The sequence below is a fragment of the Macrosteles quadrilineatus genome, unplaced genomic scaffold (genome assembly GCF_028750875.1).
Source record: "Macrosteles quadrilineatus isolate MER2022 unplaced genomic scaffold, UCM_ALF_1.0 Scaffold_2__2_contigs__length_208266976, whole genome shotgun sequence".
Classification (NCBI taxonomy): Eukaryota; Metazoa; Arthropoda; class Insecta; order Hemiptera; family Cicadellidae; genus Macrosteles; species Macrosteles quadrilineatus.
Genome location: NW_026542595.1, coordinates 196,417,555 through 196,440,201, shown reverse-complemented (window position 1 = coordinate 196,440,201; position 22,647 = coordinate 196,417,555). Strand labels below are relative to the sequence as shown.

Genomic DNA, 22,647 nt, shown 5'->3' with positions numbered 1-22,647 from the left:
GATTATACTGAAGATTACTCGATACATTGTGTTTTATTTAGAAAATGTAAATAAAATTAGAAGCTTTAACATTTAAATTTCAAAAGTTTATTAACAATTCAACTCAAGACTGAAACATAAACATGACTGATATTGTTTACCTCCCACTAACATATGATACATTTAATATATGATAATATACATTCATATGATAATATGTTAACATTATAATACATCTTAAAAAAAAACAGCAAACAAATTTGAAAGATTAAAATAAAAACAATAACCAACCAAACTTCTCCGTTCTTTTGAGACCATTATATTGTATTCTGAAATCTTGATGGTAGCTTGATTTCTCTATGAGATCTTAGTTGTACTATAGTTGTGGACAGGGTATCTCCGGACCAGGAAAAGGAGACCTACCTGCCTCGGCTATTGTGGAGTTGCCCGACCGACCGACCCTAATTAATGTCGCTTGGCTGGTGTTCAACGAAAACAACAACTAGATACCCAATACCATAAACTTAAGTTAATTTATAAAAAAAAAATATTAATATTGATTATCATATCATGTTATGTTTTGAAATTTGGATTATTTTGATACTAAATTTGATGTAAATCGGCCGATTTTGACCATTTGTGCAGCCAAACTAGTTTTTCTTTTAAAGACTAATTTTTAATAAACAATGGAAATTGAATTGAATTTATATAAAAGCTTTAGCATATGGGGGGATAACAAAATGCATAAGTATGAATGTATTAACATTTTATTCCGTCATAACCAAAATAAATAGCTCGTTTGAATGAATAGCTGGTTTCAAGAAAACTTGTAAATAGTATACTATGTAACTTTTTTTATTGTAGTATATTTACAAAACAATCTAAAATTGCTGTTTTGTCATGTTGTTTTTCATACTTTGTGCCTTTGCATTTTGATAAATTTAGAATTAGGAGAAATATTGCACAGGTAATCAAGTTACTGATTAAAATTATGTTTTCAAATTTGTATTCAAACGATCTATTTATTTTGGTTATGATATAATAAAATGTTTATACATTCAAACTTACGCATTTTGTTATCCCCCCATATTCTCACGCTTTGATGTAAATTATATTCAATTTTCAGTTTAAATTAGTTTTTAAAAGAAAAACTAGTTTGGCGGCACAAATGGTCCAAATAATCGGCCGATTTACATCAAATTTAGTATCAAAATAATCGACATTTTAAAACAAAACATGATATGATAATCAATATTAATAATTTTTGTAAATAAATTAACTTAAGTTTATGGTATTGGGTATCTAGTTGTTGTTTTCGTTGAGCCCAGCCAAGCGACATTAATTAGGGTCGGTCGGTCGGGCAACTCCACAATAGCCGAGGCAGGTAGGTCCCTTTTCCTGGTCCGGAGATACCCTGTCCACAACTATAGCTCGTCTTGCCTTGGAACTGACTGGGAATTGTTCTGTTGAGTGAGTGATGGTTTCAGATGGTGGCGATTTCTTCTTAATGTAGCCCCGTTATCACCTTCTACCCAGTAACTTCTTGGAGTTGGTACTTGGTTAACAATCTTTCCCTGCTCCCATTTTCCTTCATTTCTGAAGACAACTCTTTCGTTATTTTTTACAACCCAACAAAAACAACAATTACAATTTTGTTACAATTTTTTGTAAGTCTTTGGTTGACCGATCATAATACTTTTTCTGCAGCTGTTGTCTTGTATTTAACCTGTCTTGTACTCCATCATTCAGCGTAGGTTTCAGCAGTTCCTCGGTAATAGAGATCGTTGTCTTACGCCTGCGTTGAAACATCAGCTGAGCTGGAGAATATCCCAGATGCTTAACGGGCATGTTCCTAAGCTCCAATAAAGCCATTTTCAAATCCTTATTGTCATACTGTACTTTCCTTATCAACTCTTTGGCCATTCCAACTGCCCTTTCAGCAAGCCCATTGGATTGTGCATAGCCTGGACTGCGTGTCACAATTTCAAAATTCCATTCACGGGCAAATTCCCTCATTTGGGCACTGTTGTAAGGGACATTATCCGCTACCATTATATCAGGAGGGCCAAATCTACTGAAGATGTCTTTGCATGCTGTTATTACAGATGTTGCTGATTTACATGGCATTTTAACCAGCTCCAACCAGTTTGAGTAAGCATCCATCATGACTAAGTACACATTTCCTCCATATGAAAATATGTCACATCCTATACCCACTAGACTATGGGAGCGTATAGGATGTGACATATTTTCATATGTAGGAAAATATGCGTATCCTATACGCTCCCATGGTCTAGTAGGTATAGGATACGCCATAAGGGTTTCCTTTGCATTATTCCTGGAAAACCTTTCACATATCCTGCAACGAGCCACAAAACTTTCAATGTTTGTAGCCATTCGTGGCCAATAAAGTATCTGTCGAGCCCTAGCTTTGCGATTTTCAATCCCTCCATGCGCGATATGGATTCGCTGAAGCATTTCCTGTCGTAGCTGTCGTGGCACAATCAGTTTGTGATTTAAAAACAATAAACCATCTTCTTCAGATACCATATGTCTTTGGTTCCAATAGTGGCTTACTATCCAAGACCAAGTAGGAAGCAAGACACCCCCCTTTCTGGCCAAACTTCTTTGCAGTATCTCTTCACAATAGCAGGTTCTTGGTCTTCTTCAGTGTAACGCTGGAATAATTCCTTTTACTCTTCAATCATAGGCAATGAACTTGTCAAACTGTGTACTTGAAATTCTGAAGACACTGTCATTTCTGTGCATTTTAACGCTGCTCTTGACAACGTATCAGCAATAAGTTGGCTACTACCAGGTAAGTACTTTACTTCCAGATCATAAATCAAACATCTTAGTCTCATTTTCTGTAGCCGACCTGGTACAACTTGCAAATCTTGTTGAAAAATATTTACAAGAGGCTTGTGGTCAGTCTGAATTGTTAATTTATACCCATAATTAAACCTGTAAACTTCTCAACAGCAAAAGCTATAGCTAGAGTTTCCTTTTCGATTTGCGAATATCTCTTCTCTGTATCAGTTAATGAACGGGACATGAAAGCCAACAGCTGCCCACTCTGCAACAAACAACATCCTAGGCCATTTTGAGAAGCGTCTGTTTGTATTTCAAGAGGTCTTCGAGAGTCAAAGTATACCAAAACTGGTTCACTGGAAATTAATATACCAATTCAACAATTCACCTATTCACCCATTCACCAATTCACCAATTCACCTATTCACCTATCCACCTATTCACCAATTAACCCATTCACCAATTCGCCTATTCACCAATTCACCCATTCACCCATTCGCCCATTCACCTATTCACTTATTCACCAATTCACCCATTCACCTATTCACAAATTCACCCATTCACCAATTCACCCATTCACCCATTCACCTATACAACAATTCACCCATTCACCTATTCACCAATTCACCCAGTCACCTATTCACCAATTCCCCTATTCACCAATTCACCAATTCACCCATTCACCCATTCCCTATTCACCAATTCACACATTCACCTATTCACCTATTTACCAATTCACTCATTCACCCATTCACCAATTCACCCATTCAACCATTCACCCATTCCCCTATTCACCAATTCACCCATTCTCCAATTCACCTATTCACCAATTCACCAATTCACCCATTCACCTATTCAATAATTCACCAATTCACCCATTCACCAATTCACCTATTTACCTATTCAGCCAATCACCAATTCACCTATTCACCCATTCACCCGATTCAACCATTCACCTATTCACTAATTTACCAATTCACCCATTCACCAATACACCGATTCACCTGTTCACCAATTCACCAATTCACCCATTCACCTATTCACCTATTTACCTATTCACCCAATCACCAATTCACCCATTCACCTACTCACCCATTCACCGATTCACCCATTCACCTATTCACTAATTCACCAATTCACCCGTTCACCAATACACCCATTCACCAATTCACCCATTCGCCAATTCACCAATTCACCCATTCACCTATTCACCAATTTACCAATTCACCCATTCACCTATTCACCAATTCACCTATTCACCAATTCACCTATTCACCTATTCACCTATTCACCCATTCACCTATTCACCTATTCACCCATTCACCAATTCACCAATTCAACCAATTACCCATTCACCTATTCACCAATTCACCCATTCTGCTATTCACCAATTCACCCATTCAACAATTCACCTATTCACCAATTCACCATTTCACTCATTCACTGTACTGTCTTTAAATACCATATTTAATTGTAATATTTATCAGCTGACTTTTTGTTTGTTTTTGTTTATGTGATGAGTTTTTGGAAATTGGTATTAAAACAGGGTTGATCTTATCTTGGTTTTATTTTATCTTCAAACAACTTACAATGGCGACGAGGATGGGATAGAACGGTAGAAAACATCAGGAACTAGAGGAGGAACGCATAGTGATACCGAACAAACCAATGTTTTGTTCTAATTTTGATAAATTCGATGAAGACAATGAGACATGGACATCCTACATGGTGAGAATAGATAATTTTTTTGACTTAAATGAAATTACATCAGAAGTAAAGAAAAAGCAGTATCTGATAAATTTGTTAACACCTAAAGTATTCCATGATCTAAGGATTAGCCTAAGCCCATCTAACACAGAATATAAAAGTTACAATGAATTGTGTGAAACTTTACAAATATTACTTGAGCCTAAAGGTAGTATTATCGCGGAGCAACACAAATTCACTAAACGAGTCCAGAAACCTTGTGAATCTGTGGGTAGTTTTGCCAAAGACCTAAAAAACTTAGCCAGTAAATGTGATTTCAAATGTCCACAATGTTTATCTTCGACAACTGACGTCCACTTGCGGCAGCAGTTTATTTCGGGGCTTCATGATGAAAAGTTGTTGTCAAGATTAATGGAAATTCATGAAAATAAAAACTTTAACCAGTGTATTGAAATAGCTATTAACTTTGAACAGATCAAAAGTGAAACTGCAAAAATCCAAGAATCAAATTTGTATTCAAAAGTGGAAGAACAATTTCAAATTCAAGGAAGGAGGAACACTGGATATTCGCAAGGAAGAAAGGGTACTACAGCTTGTTTCAGGTGTGGAGGAAACCATCACGTTAGTATCTGTGAAATTCCTAAAGACATAAATTGTTGGAATTGCGACAGAAAGGGACATCTCAGCAAAGTTTGTTGGAGAAAGAAGCAAAACATGCTACAAACTGACGACGCTTCACCAGATAATGAATATGACGATGACGGTGAGTGTCAAAATGTACCATTCATGTCTATGTTATCCATTGTAGATAGGCAGAAAAAAAGTAGTAAACTATCTAAACTGTGTGATAGCATTTATCAACCAGAAGCTGTCAACAGGCCGAGGAAAATTATGTTAGAATGCACCATTGATGACAAGCGTAACTATTTTGAGTTGGATACTGGTGCTGCGGTCAGTACAATACCTTTACATCTGTTTCGAAAATTATTTCCAGAAAAGATTCTAAATAGAACAAGAATACGGTTAGGGACATATACAGGAGAAATGATTCGCCCCGTAGGTTTTGCAACAGTCAAAATTTGTTATAAAGATCAGATGTCTGTGGGCAACCTATACGTTATTCGGGGACATGTAGACAGTGTATTTGGAAGGGAATGGTTGAAACTATTCAACATTGAGCTTCAGAAAGAGAATGACCACAGAACTAAGAAGGATGGAAACATAGTGGAATACAATAAGTCATTGACAGGAGGCCGGTACCATGATAGGAAGGGATTTAATCACCCGGCACTCGACCAGATATCCAAAGAGCCTGAGACTCGATTGGCCACCAAGAGACAGGCGAGAGATGAAGCTAGAGAAATCAGGACGAAGGAACTAGAAAGTCACCAGCTTTACAGCAAATATAACTTTAAAAACCACGATGTATACTCCACTCCAAATAGAGCTAGCTCTGCCACCAATAGTAGATCTCAGCTGTGCTCAAAGAACAGCTATAAATCGTCAAATTGTACTTCTGAGGACTCTATGGAGGAGGTCAACAGCATGCAAGTTGCCAGTATTAATCCAAGGGAATGTGAGGAGAAGTTCAGCAAAGCTGTGGTAACCAAAGCACATCTGGACAGTGTGAAGAAGGCTAGAGTAGAGTACCAGAGTGATATTTCCAAGGAAAAATACAAGGATTTTGAGAAACATCTTCAAGTGTTGAAAGAACACAAGGATGCCAAACCTCTGATGAAAGTTCAAGAACAACTAGGTGAAGAGCAGAAAACTCTAGAAGAACTAGAAGGTGTCCTACAACATAAATATGGGTCTGTAGATATTCGATTGAAGCGAGTCCTAGAAGAATGTAATGGGTTGTTGGATGAGCTACGAGGACTCAAGTTAGAGTTAATGAAAGGGAGAGCTGCATGAGTTCTACACTGATGACAGGGACGATATACAACAAAATAATTAATAGAGCTCAGGTTAATTTTAAGGGGGAAGTGTTGTACTGTCTTTAAATACCATATTTAATTGTAATATTTATCAGCTGACTTTTTGTTTGTTTTTGTTTATGTGATGAGTTTTTGGAAATTGGTATTAAAACAGGGTTGATCTTATCTTGGTTTTATTTTATCTTCAAACAACTTACATTCACCCATTCACCAATTCACCTATTCACCTATTCACTAATTCACCAATTCAACCATTCACCAAATCACCTTTTCACCAATTCACCCATTCACCAATTCACCCATTCACAAATTCACCTATTTACCTATGCACCCAATCACCAATTCACCCATTCACCTATTCACCGATTCACCAATTCACCCACACCCATTCACCCATTCTCCTATTCACCAATTCACCTATTCACCAATTCACCCATTCACCAATTCACCCATTCACCAATTCACCCATTCACCCATTCACCAATTCACCCATTCACCAATTCACCCATTCACCAATTCACCCATTCACCCATTCACCAATTCACCTATTCATCAATTCACCCATTCACCAATTCACCAATTCACTTATTCACTAATTAACCAATTCAACCATTCACCAATTCACCTTTTCACCAATTCAACCATTCACCCGTTCAACTATTCACAATTTAATAATTCACCCATTCTGCTATTCACCAATTCACCCATTCAACAATTCACCTATTCACCCATTCACCTATTCACCTATTCACCTATTCACCTATTCAACTATTCACCAATTCACCCATTCACCTATTCGCCGATTCACCTATTCATCGATTCACCTATTCACCAATTAACCAATTCACCCATTCTGCTATTCACCAATTCATCCATTTAACAATTCACCTATTCACCAATTCACCATTTCACCCATTCACCTATTCACCCATTCACCTATTCACCCATTCACCCATTAACCTATTCACCAATTCACCTATTCACCCATTCACCTATTCACCAATTCACAAATTCAACCATTCACCCATTTACCCATTCAGCTATTCACCCATTCACCCATTCACCTATTCACCAAATCAACAATTCAACTATTCACCTATTCACCCATTCACCAATTCACCTATTCACCCATTCACCAATTCACCCATTCACCCATTCACCTACTCACCAATTCACCTATTCACCAATTCGCCCATTCACCTATTCACCAATTTACCTATTCACCCATTCACCTACTCACCAATTCACCAATTCACCTATTCATCCATTCACCAATTCACCTATTCACCAATTCACATATTCAACCATTCACCCATTACCCATTCAGCTATTCACCAATTCACCCATTCTTTCATTCACCCATTCAACTATTCACCTTTTCACCGATTCACCCATTCTCTCATTCACCCATTCAACTATATACCAATTCACCCATCCACCAATTCACCAATTCACCTATTCACCCATTCTATTCACCTATTCACCAATTCACCAATTCACCTATTCACCCATTCTATTCACCTATTCACCAATTCACCAATTCACCTATTCACCCATTCTATTCACCTATTCACCAATTTACCAATTCACCCATTCACCCAATTACCCATTCACCAATTCACCTATTCACCCATTCACCAATTCACCTATTCACTAATTCATCCATTCACCAATTCACCCATTTACCCATTCACCTATTAACCTATTCTTTCATTCACCTACTCACCAATTCACCAATTCACCCATTCACCAATTCACCTATTCACTAATTCATCCATTCACCAATTCACCCATTTACCCATTCACCTATTAACCTATTCTTTCATTCACCTACTCACCAATTCACCAATTCACCCATTCTCCAATTCAACCATTCACCTACTCACCAATTCAACTACTTACCAATTCACCCATTCACCCATTCACCATTCACCTATTCAACCTATTCACCCATTCACCTATTCACCGATTTAACCTATTCACCCAATCCTCCATTCACCTATTCACCCATTCACCTATTCACCCATTCACCTTTTCACCCATTCACCAATTCACCTTTTCACTTATTCACCTATTCACCCATTTACCAAATCACCTATTCACATATTCACCCATTCACTTATTCACCCATTCGCCTATTCACCTATTCACCAATTCACCCATTCACCTATTCACCTATTCACCCATTCCCTATTCACCAATTCTCCCATTCACCCAATCACCAATTCACCAATTCACCCATTAACCCCTTCACCTATTCACCTATTCACCCATTCACCTACTCACCAATTCACATATTCACATATTCACCTATTCACCTATTTACCAATTCACCCATTCACCAATTCACCCATTCACCCATTCACCAATTCACCCAATCACCAATTCACCCATTCACCCATTCACCCATTCACCCATTCACCCATTCACCCATTCACCCATTCACCAATTCGCCTATTCACCCGTTCACCTATTCACCAATTCACCCCTTCACCTATTCACCAATTCACCTATTCACCAATTCACTATTTCACCTATTCACCCATTTACCAATCCACCCATTCCCCTATTCACCCATTCCCTATTCACCAATTCACCCATTCAGCCAATCACCAATCACCAATTCACCCATTCACCCATTCAACTATTCACCTATTCACCCATTCAACTATTCACCTATTCACCCATTCACCTATTCACCAATTCACCTATTCACCCATTTACCCATTCACCAATTCACCTATTCACCAATTCACCCATTCACCCATTCACCAATTCACCAATTCACTAATTCACCAATTCACCAATTCACCCATTCACCCATTCACCCATTCACCCATTCACCCATTCACCCATTCACCAATTCGCCTATTCACCCGTTCACCTATTCACCAATTCACCCCTTCACCTATTCACCAATTCACCTATTCACCAATTCACTATTTCACCTATTCACCCATTTACCAATCCACCCATTCCCCTATTCACCCATTCCCTATTTACCCATTCAACCTATTCGCCAATTCACCAATTCACCCATTCACCCATTCACCAATTCACCAATTCACCTATTCACCCATTTACTAATTCACCAATTCACCTATTCACCCATTCACCAATTCACCTATTCACCTATTCACCCATTCACCAATTCACCCATTCACCTACTCGCCAATTTACCTATACACCAATTCACCAATTCACCTATTCACGAATTCACTAATTCACCTATTCACCAATTTACCAATTCACCTATTCACCTATTCACCCATTCACCCATTCACCAATTCACCCATTCACCCAATTACCAAATCACCAATTCACCAATTCACCAATTCACCTATTACCTATTTACCAATTCACCTATTCACCCATTCACCTATTCACCAATTCACCTATTCACCCATTTACCCATTCACCAATTCAACTATTCACCAATTCACCTATTCACCAATTCACCTATTCACCAATTCACCCATTCACCCATTCACCAATTCACCAATTCACTAATTCACCAATTCACCCATTCATCCATTCAACCAATCACTAATTCACCAATTCACCTATTCACCCATTCACCCATTAACCCATTCAGCTATTCACCAATTCACCCATTCTCTCATTCACCCATTCAACTATTCACCAATTCACCCATTCACCCATTCACCTATTCACCAAATCACCAATTCAACTATTCACCAATTCACCAATTCACCCATTCACCATTCACTTATTCAACCTATTCACCGATTCACCTATTCACCCATTCCTCCATTCACCTATTCTTCAATTCAACTATTCACCTATTCACCCATTCACCTATTTACCTATTCACCCATTCACCTTTTCACCCATTCACCGATTCACCTTTTCACTCATTCACCTATTCACCCATTTACCAAATCACCAATTCAACTATTCACCAATTCACCTATTCGCCAATTCTCTCATTCACCCATTCAACTATTCGCCTATTCACCCATTCACCCATTCACCAAATCACCAATTCAACTATTCACCAATTCACCAATTCACCTATTCCCCATTCACCCATTCACCTATTCACCTTTTCACCCATTCACCAATTCACCAATTCACCCATTCAGCCATTCACCCATTCACCCATTCACCCATTCACCCATTCACCCATTCACCCATTCACCAATTCACCCATTCACCCAATTACCAAATCACCAATTCACCAATTCACCTATTACCTATTTACCAATTCACCTATTCACCCATTCACCTATTCACCAATTCACCTATTCACCCATTTACCCATTCACCAATTCAACTATTCACCAATTCACCTATTCACCAATTCACCTATTCACCAATTCACCTATTCACCAATTCACCGATTCACCCATTCACCAATTCACCAATTCACCCATTCACCCATTCACCAATTCACCAATTCACTAATTCACCAATTCACCCATTCATCCATTCAACCAATCACTAATTCACCAATTCACCTATTCACCCATTCACCCATTCTCTCATTCACCCATTCAACTATTCACCAATTCACCCATTCACCTATTCACCAAATCACCAATTCAACTATTCACCAATTCACCAATTCACCCATTCACCATTCACCTATTCAACCTATTCACCCATTCACCTATTCACCGATTCACCTATTCACCCATTCCTCCATTCACCTATTCTTCCATTCACCTATTCACCTATTCACCCATTCACCTATTTACCTATTCACCCATTCACCGATTCACCTTTTCACTCATTCACCTATTCACCCATTTACCAAATCACCAATTCAACTATTCACCAATTCACCTATTCGCCAATTCTCTCATTCACCCATTCAACTATTCGCCTATTCACCCATTCACCCATTCACCAAATCACCAATTCAACTATTCACCAATTCACCAATTCACCTATTCCCCATTCACCCATTCACCTATTCACCTTTTCACCCATTCACCAATTCACCCATTTAGCCATTCACCCATTCACCAATTCACCCATTCAGCCATTCACCCATTCACAAATTCACCAATTCACCCACTCACCTATTCATCGATTCACCTATTCACCAATTCAACATTTCACCCATTCACCTATTCACCCATTCACCCATTCACCCATTCACCCATTCACCCATTAACCTATTCACCAATTCACCTATTCACCCATTTACTAATTTACCAATTCACCTATTCACCCATTCACCTATTCACCAATTCACAAATTCAACCATTCACCCATTTACCCATTCAGCTATTCACCCATTCACCCATTCACCTATTCACCAAATCAACAATTCAACTATTCACCTATTCACCCATTCACCAATTCACCTATTCACCCATTCACCAATTCACCCATTCACCCATTCACCTACTCACCAATTCACCTATTCACCAATTCGCCCATTCACCTATTCACCAATTTACCTATTCACCCATTCACCTACTCACCAATTCACCAATTCACCTATTCATCCATTCACCAATTCACCTATTCACCAATTCACATATTCAACCATTCACCCATTACCCATTCAGCTATTCACCAATTCACCCATTCTTTCATTCACCCATTCAACTATTCACCTTTTCACCGATTCACCCATTCTCTCATTCACCCATTCAACTATATACCAATTCACCCATTCACCAATTCACCTATTCACCCATTCTATTCACCTATTCACCAATTCACCAATTCACCTATTCACCCATTCTATTCACCTATTCACCAATTTACCAATTCACCCATTCACCCAATTACCCATTCACCAATTCACCTATTCACCCATTCACCAATTCACCTATTCACTAATTCATCCATTCACCAATTCACCCATTTACCCATTCACCTATTAACCTATTCTTTCATTCACCTACTCACCAATTCACCAATTCACCCATTCTCCAATTCAACCATTCACCTACTCACCAATTCAACTACTTACCAATTCACCCATTCACCCATTCACCATTCACCTATTCAACCTATTCACCCATTCGCCTATTCACCTATTCACCAATAAACCCATTCACCTATTCACCTATTCACCCATTCCCTATTCACCAATTCTCCCATTCACCCAATCACCAATTCACCAATTCACCCATTCACCCCTTCACCTATTCACCTATTCACCCATTCACCTACTCACCAATTCACCTATTCACATATTCACCTATTCACCTATTTACCAATTCACCCATTCACCAATTCACCCATTCACCCATTCACCAATTCACCCAATCACCCATTCACCCATTCACCCATTCACCCATTCACCTATTCACCAATTCACCCCTTCACCTATTCACCAATTCACCTATTCACCAATTCACTATTTCACCTATTCACCCATTTACCAATCCACCCATTCCCCTATTCACCCATTCCCTATTCACCAATTCAACCATTAGTCAATCACCAATCACCAATTCACCCATTCACCCATTCACCTATTCACCTATTCACCCATTCAACTATTCACCTATTCACCCATTCACCTATTCACCAATTCACCTATTCACCCATTTACCCATTCACCAATTCACCTATTCACCAATTCACCCATTCACCCATTCACCAATTCACCAATTCACTAATTCACCAATTCACCAATTCACCTATTCACTAATTCACTATTTCACCTATTCACCCATTTACCAATCCACCCATTCTCCAATTCACCCATTCACCTACTCACCAATTCAACTACTTACATATTCACCCATTCACCAATTCACCCAATCACCAATTCACCCATTCACCCATTCACCCATTCACCCATTCACCAATTCGCCTATTCACCCGTTCACCTATTCACCAATTCACCCCTTCACCTATTCACCAATTCACCTATTCACCAATTCACTATTTCACCTATTCACCCATTTACCAATCAACCCATTCCCCTATTCACCCATTCCCTATTTACCCATTCAACCTATTCGCCAATTCACCAATTCACCCATTCACCCATTCACCAATTCACCAATTCACCTATTCACCCATTTACTAATTCACCAATTCACCTATTCACCCATTCACCAATTCACCTATTCACCTATTCACCCATTCACCAATTCACCCATTCACCTACTCGCCAATTTACCTATACACCCATTCACCCATTCACCTATTCACCCATTCGCCCATTCAGCTATTCACAAATTCACCTATTCACCCATTCACCCATTCACCCAATCACCCATTCACCCAATCACCAATTCACCTATACACCAATTCACCAATTCACCTATTCACGAATTCACTAATTCACCTATTCACCAATTTACCAATTCACCTATTCACCTATTCACCCATTCACCCATTCACCAATTCACCCATTCACCCAATTACCAAATCACCAATTCACCAATTCACCAATTCACCTATTACCTATTTACCAATTCACCTATTCACCCATTCACCTATTCACCAATTCACCTAATCACCCATTTACCCATTCACCAATTCAACTATTCACCAATTCACCTATTCACCAATTCACCTATTCACCAATTCACCCATTCACCCATTCACCAATTCACCAATTCACTAATTCACCAATTCACCCATTCATCCATTCAACCAATCACTAATTCACCAATTCACCTATTCACCCATTCACCCATTAACCCATTCAGCTATTCACCAATTCACCCATTCTCTCATTCACCCATTCAACTATTCACCAATTCACCCATTCACCCATTCACCTATTCACCAAATCACCAATTCAACTATTCACCAATTCACTAATTCACCCATTCACCATTCACCTATTCAACCTATTCACCCATTCACCTATTCACCGATTCACCTATTCACCCATTCCTCCATTCACCTATTTTTCAATTCAACTATTCACCTATTCACCCATTCACCTATTTACCTATTCACCCATTCACCTTTTCACCCATTCACCGATTCACCTTTTCACTCATTCACCTATTCACCCATTTACCAAATCACCAATTCAACTATTCACCAATTCACCTATTCGCCAATTCTCTCATTCACCCATTCAACTATTCGCCTATTCACCCATTCACCCATTCACCAAATCACCAATTCAACTATTCACCAATTCACCAATTCACCAATTCACTAATTCACCAATTCACCCATTCATCCATTCAACCAATCACTAATTCACCAATTCACCTATTCACCCATTCACCCATTCTCTCATTCACCCATTCAACTATTCACCAATTCACCCATTCACCTATTCACCAAATCACCAATTCAACTATTCACCAATTCACCAATTCACCCATTCACCATTCACCTATTCAACCTATTCACCCATTCACCTATTCACCGATTCACCTATTCACCCATTCCTCCATTCACCTATTCTTCCATTCACCTATTCACCTATTCACCCATTCACCTATTTACCTATTCACCCATTCACCGATTCACCTTTTCACTCATTCACCTATTCACCCATTTACCAAATCACCAATTCAACTATTCACCAATTCACCTATTCGCCAATTCTCTCATTCACCCATTCAACTATTCGCCTATTCACCCATTCACCCATTCACCAAATCACCAATTCAACTATTCACCAATTCACCAATTCACCTATTCCCCATTCACCCATTCACCTATTCACCTTTTCACCCATTCACCAATTCACCCATTTAGCCATTCACCCATTCACCAATTCACCCATTCAGCCATTCACCCATTCACAAATTCACCAATTCACCCACTCACCTATTCATCGATTCACCTATTCACCAATTCAACATTTCACCCATTCACCTATTCACCCATTCACCCATTCACCCATTCACCCATTCACCCATTAACCTATTCACCAATTCACCTATTCACCCATTTACTAATTTACCAATTCACCTATTCACCCATTCACCTATTCACCAATTCACAAATTCAACCATTCACCCATTTACCCATTCAGCTATTCACCCATTCACCCATTCACCTATTCACCAAATCAACAATTCAACTATTCACCTATTCACCCATTCACCAATTCACCTATTCACCCATTCACCTACTCACCAATTCACCTATTCACCAATTCGCCCATTCACCTATTCACCAATTTACCTATTCACCCATTCACCTACTCACCAATTCACCAATTCACCTATTCATCCATTCACCAATTCACCTATTCACCAATTCACATATTCAACCATTCACCCATTACCCATTCAGCTATTCACCAATTCACCCATTCTTTCATTCACCCATTCAACTATTCACCTTTTCACCGATTCACCCATTCTCTCATTCACCCATTCAACTATATACCAATTCACCCATTCACCAATTCACCTATTCACCCATTCTATTCACCTATTCACCAATTCACCAATTCACCTATTCACCCATTCTATTCACCTATTCACCAATTTACCAATTCACCCATTCACCCAATTACCCATTCACCAATTCACCTATTCACCCATTCACCAATTCACCTATTCACTAATTCATCCATTCACCAATTCACCCATTTACCCATTCACCTATTAACCTATTCTTTCATTCACCTACTCACCAATTCACCAATTCACCCATTCTCCAATTCAACCATTCACCTACTCACCAATTCAACTACTTACCAATTCACCCATTCACCCATTCACCATTCACCTATTCAACCTATTCACCCATTCGCCTATTCACCTATTCACCAATAAACCCATTCACCTATTCACCTATTCACCCATTCCCTATTCACCAATTCTCCCATTCACCCAATCACCAATTCACCAATTCACCCATTCACCCCTTCACCTATTCACCTATTCACCCATTCACCTACTCACCAATTCACCTATTCACATATTCACCTATTCACCTATTTACCAATTCACCCATTCACCAATTCACCCATTCACCCATTCACCAATTCACCCAATCACCAATTCACCCATTCACCCATTCACCCATTCACCCATTCGCCTATTCACAAATTCACCCCTTCACCTATTCACCAATTCACCTATTCACCAATTCACTATTTCACCTATTCACCCATTTACCAATCCACCCATTCCCCTATTCACCCATTCCCTATTCACCAATTCAACCATTCAGCCAATCACCAATCACCAATTCACCCATTCACCCATTCACCTATTCACCTATTCACCCATTCAACTATTCACCTATTCACCCATTCACCTATTCACCAATTCACCTATTCACCCATTTACCCATTCACCAATTCACCTATTCACCAATTCACCCATTCACCCATTCACCAATTCACCAATTCACTAATTCACCAATTCACCAATTCACCTATTCACTAATTCACTATTTCACCTATTCACCCATTTACCAATCCACCCATTCTCCAATTCACCCATTCACCTACTCACCAATTCAACTACTTACCAATTCACCCATTCACCAATTCACCCAATCACCAATTCACCCATTCACCCATTCACCCATTCACCCATTCACCAATTCGCCTATTCACCCGTTCACCTATTCACCAATTCACCCCTTCACCTATTCACCAATTCACCTATTCACCAATTCACTATTTCACCTATTCACCCATTTACCAATCAACCCATTCCCCTATTCACCCATTCCCTATTTACCCATTCAACCTATTCGCCAATTCACCAATTCACCCATTCACCCATTCACCAATTCACCAATTCACCTATTCACCCATTTACTAATTCACCAATTCACCTATTCACCCATTCACCAATTCACCTATTCACCTATTCACCCATTCACCAATTCACCCATTCACCTACTCGCCAATTTACCTATACACCCATTCACCCATTCACCTATTCACCCATTCGCCCATTCAGCTATTCACAAATTCACCTATTCACCCATTCACCCATTCACCCAATCACCCATTCACCCAATCACCAATTCACCTATACACCAATTCACCAATTCACCTATTCACGAATTCACTAATTCACCTATTCACCAATTTACCAATTCACCTATTCACCTATTCACCCATTCACCCATTCACCAATTCACCCATTCACCCAATTACCAAATCACCAATTCACCAATTCACCAATTCACCTATTACCTATTTACCAATTCACCTATTCACCCATTCACCTATTCACCAATTCACCTAATCACCCATTTACCCATTCACCAATTCAACTATTCACCAATTCACCTATTCACCAATTCACCTATTCACCAATTCACCCATTCACCCATTCACCAATTCACCAATTCACTAATTCACCAATTCACCCATTCATCCATTCAACCAATCACTAATTCACCAATTCACCTATTCACCCATTCACCCATTAACCCATTCAGCTATTCACCAATTCACCCATTCTCTCATTCACCCATTCAACTATTCACCAATTCACCCATTCACCCATTCACCTATTCACCAAATCACCAATTCAACTATTCACCAATTCACTAATTCACCCATTCACCATTCACCTATTCAACCTATTCACCCATTCACCTATTCACCGATTCACCTATTCACCCATTCCTCCATTCACCTATTTTTCAATTCAACTATTCACCTATTCACCCATTCACCTATTTACCTATTCACCCATTCACCTTTTCACCCATTCACCGATTCACCTTTTCACTCATTCACCTATTCACCCATTTACCAAATCACCAATTCAACTATTCACCAATTCACCTATTCGCCAATTCTCTCATTCACCCATTCAACTATTCGCCTATTCACCCATTCACCCATTCACCAAATCACCAATTCAACTATTCACCAATTCACCAATCCACCTATTCCCCATTCACCCATTCACCTATTCACCTTTTCACCCATTCACCAATTCACCAATTCACCCATTCAGCCATTCAGCCATTCACCAATTCACCCATTCACCCATTCACCCATTCACCAATTCACCCATTCACCCAATTACCAAATCACCAATTCACCAATTCACCTATCACCTATTTACCAATTCACCTATTCACCCATTCACTTATTCACCAATTCACCTATTCACCCATTTACCCATTCACCAATTCAACTATTCACCAATTCACCTATTCACCAATTCACCTATTCACCAATTCACCGATTCACCCATTCACCAATTCACCCATTCACCCATTCACCCATTCACCAATTCACCAATTCACTAATTCACCAATTCACCCATTCATCCATTCAACCAATCACTAATTCACCAATTCACCTATTCACCCATTCACCCATTCTCTCATTCACCCATTCAACTATTCACCAATTCACCCATTCACCCATTCACCTATTCACCAAATCACCAATTCAACTATTCACCAATTCACCAATTCACCCATTCACCATTCACCTATTCAACCTATTCAACCATTCACCTATTCACCGATTCACCTATTCACCCATTCCTCCATTCACCTATTCTTCCATTCACCTATTCACCTATTCACCCATTCACCTATTTACCTATTCACCCATTCACCTTTTCACCCATTCACCGATTCACCTTTTCACTCATTCACCTATTCACCCATTTACCAAATCACCAATTCAACTATTCACCAATTCACCTATTCGCCAATTCTCTCATTCACCCATTCAACTATTCGCCTATTCACCCATTCACCCATTCACCAAATCACCAATTCAACTATTCACCAATTCACCAATTCACCTATTCCCCATTCACCCATTCACCTATTCACCTTTTCACCCATTCACCAATTCACCAATTCACCCATTCAGCCATTCACCCATTCACCAATTCACCCATTCAGCCATTCACCCATTCACCAATTCACCAATTCACCCACTCACCTATTCACCTATTCACCTATTCACAAATTCACCTATTCACCTATTCACCCATTCACCCATTCACCTATTCACCCATTCACCTTTTCACCAATTCACCTATTCACCAATTCACACATTCTTTCATTCACCCATTCAAGTATTCGCCTATACATATATTCACCCATTCTCCAAATCACCAATTCAACTATTCACCAATTCACCAATTCACCTATTCCCCAATTCACCCATTCACCTATTCACCTTTTCACCCATTCACCAAATCACCCATTCACCCATTCAGCCATTCATCCATTCGCCAATTCACCCATTCGCCAATTCCCCCATTCACCAATTCACCCATTCACCCATTCACCAATTCACCCATTCACCCAATCACCAATTCACATATTCACCAATTCACCTATTCATCTATTCACCTAATCACCTATTCACCCATTCACCAATTCAGCTATTCACCAATTCACCCATTCTCTCATTCACCCATTCAACTATTCACCAATTCACCCATTCGGCCATTCACCTATTCACCAAATCACCAATTCAACTATTCACCAATTCACCTATTCACCCATTCACCCATTCACCCATTCACCCATTCACCCATTTACCCATTTACCTATTCACCCATTTACCTATTCACCCATTCACCAATTCAACTATTCACCAATTCACCAATTCAACTATTCACCCATTCACCCATTCACCCATTCACCCATTCACCCATTCACCAATTCACCCATTCACCAATTCACCCATTCACCCAATCACCTATTAACCAATTCACCCATTCACCCATTCACCAATTTACTCATTCACCCATTCACCAATTTACTCATTCACCTATTCACCAATTCACCTATTCACCAATTCATCCATTCACCAATTCACCAATTCACCAATTCACCCATTCGGCCATTCACCCATTTACCCATTCACCTATTCACCAATTCACCTATTCACCTATTCACCCATTCACCTATTTACCTATTCACCCATTCCCTATTCACCAATTCACCCATTCACTTAATCACCAATTCACCCATTCACCCATTCACCTATTCACCTATTCACCCATTCACCTACTCACAAATTTACCTATTCACCCATTCACCTATTCACCAATTCACCTATTTACCAATTCATTCATTCATTAATTCACCCATTCACCCATTCACCAATTCACCCAATCACCAATTCACCCATTCACCCATTCACCCATTCACCCATTCACCCATTCAGCCATTCACCCATTCACCAAATCGCCTATTCACCCGTTCACCTATTCACCAATTCACCCCTTCACCTATTCACCAATTCACCTAATTAATAATAAATGTCCATTTTACACATATGTTCTAACAGTACAATACCCAGAATGGCATATAATGTAAACATTTACAAAAACACAGTTTTTGAATAATACGAAATGTGTCATGTGTGTGTGTAAATAGAGGTTAATCTACTTAGCATATTAACACTTACTAGTGCACCTGTTGCTCGCATTCGAGCAATATTGCTAAGTATTACAGGCGTAATTTTAACACGAATAGCAGTCATAATTTCTGATAACTGTACTTTAAAAGATTTGACCCAAAGATTATGGAAATACTCAAGATGTACATAACAGATCGATAATAAACATTTCTTGTAAATAGTGTTTTCTACAAATAGCCTTACTCACAGCCGCATTAGGTTGTCCATAATAACGATTATAAATAAAAATAAAAAAAAAACATTATTTCTATTTCTTCTTCTTGGTGGTGTTCTATGACTTTCCCATGTTTCCATAGTTTGCAAATCAGCTATTTAAATGATAACTAACAAATGCAGCACAGTGTTAATTCAGTTTTATTTTTAGCATAGCAAATTATCCAGGATCTCTCGCTTTTTTCCAGTAATATTTACGCCAACCCAAATTCAAATAGTAAATATTTCATTTCAACCAAGTCAGTAAATGTTTGTAGCGAACACCTCATTCCCACCACTACCCCTGGCTTAAGTCTGGGACTTATTTGCCAGGCCAATTCCCTGTGAAAAGTTTTTAATCTACAAAAAATAGTCAGTGGCTCATAAAATGTTTAGGTAGTTTTTTTCAGCTGCTAATTTTGTTTGAGGCTAATTCTACTATTCCATTATTATAAAATATTTACAATACAGAATGGCATACCATGAAGGCCTGATTTTTAAATTTTAGAAGTGAAGTCTCCGTGGAATTATATTTTAGGGCAGTGATTAAAGATGGAAGAGTTAGGCCTCTGCCTAAAGTTAAGATTACGCAAGCGCAATTTCCACATTTTACTTTTCTTGTGAATTTTTCTGTATTAGAAGTTAAGTAGATGTATCTTTCCAAAAAGATTAAAGCATAAAGATTGCTTGAAAGTCTCAGTTTCAATCGAGTCTTCTTGTTGACTTTGTAAACGTGACCACGAGACAAGCTTGTTAAAATATTTCATTTTTCTGATTTATATGTTACACATAGTTTGACAAAGAGGTAATTTTAAAATTCAGTTTCATTCGATCAGTTAGTCTTTTAAAACTATAATAAAACAATTCATACAATCGGCCCTTAATCTATCTATAACTTTTTATTAATGGAGGGCTAATTTGTAGGCTAATTGTACTTTAAGACTCTAAAATTCCAGACGTAACTTTTATTTACAATAACACAAATATGCGCAGCAGTTATTGACATAATTGGATAAAACAATGTTTGTGTTGATTACAAAACTAACCGATGTCAGGTACATTATTTTGATTGACTAACACACGAGTTGCATTATCAGATTGGTTATATTACTGCGATGATAACTGTGTGAGGTTTCAGTCATAATTAATCAATGTCAATCCTCGTAAAAAGCTCTTTACGGCTGTTATGTTATTGGCTTGGTAATTATTACAGTTTTTTAAACAATCACGTCTTGTTATTTTTAATGTAAACACCACATTTTTTAAATTAAAACTCCTTACGTCTCCCAGCACCGGGATTTGAAGTTGTGCTTTACCTTTAAGTACCTTCTACAAATTTTAAACGACTGAAGTAAACGTTTGTTTACAGGACTTAACTATCGTTGCTATTATTTTACTTGTAAATAGTTTTCCCTGAAATTACAAAAATACGTCAAATAACACTTGTAATCCTATATTCTAATACGAGCAATGTTTGCTTGTATGCTTACTTGCTTGCTTGCAGAAAGATCTCGAAAACGGCTCCGAAGATTTTCTTCAAATCATGTAAATAGTTTATTTTTGGCCTAAAAACGAGTTTACTGCAGTTAGAACTGCCAACATAAATCTAATTACGTAGAAAAATTAAACTGAAAGTCACATTTTGTTAACATTAGTCTTATGTTTTTATTAATATTAGCTAAGTAACCATGTTGGTTGAATTGAATAACAAGGAAAAAGTAA

General features: G+C 38.5%; 1 protein-coding gene across 1 annotated transcript; it reads left to right on the top strand.

The window, feature by feature from the left end:
• The first annotated feature begins 5,592 nt into the window (after positions 1–5,592).
• Positions 5,593–6,411, top strand: LOC128985256 (leucine-rich repeat flightless-interacting protein 2-like). Its single transcript, XM_054404647.1, has one exon. It carries the CDS (start codon positions 5,593–5,595, stop codon positions 6,409–6,411), a length of 819 nt encoding a protein of 272 aa, XP_054260622.1.
• The last annotated feature ends 16,236 nt before the right edge of the window (positions 6,412–22,647 follow it).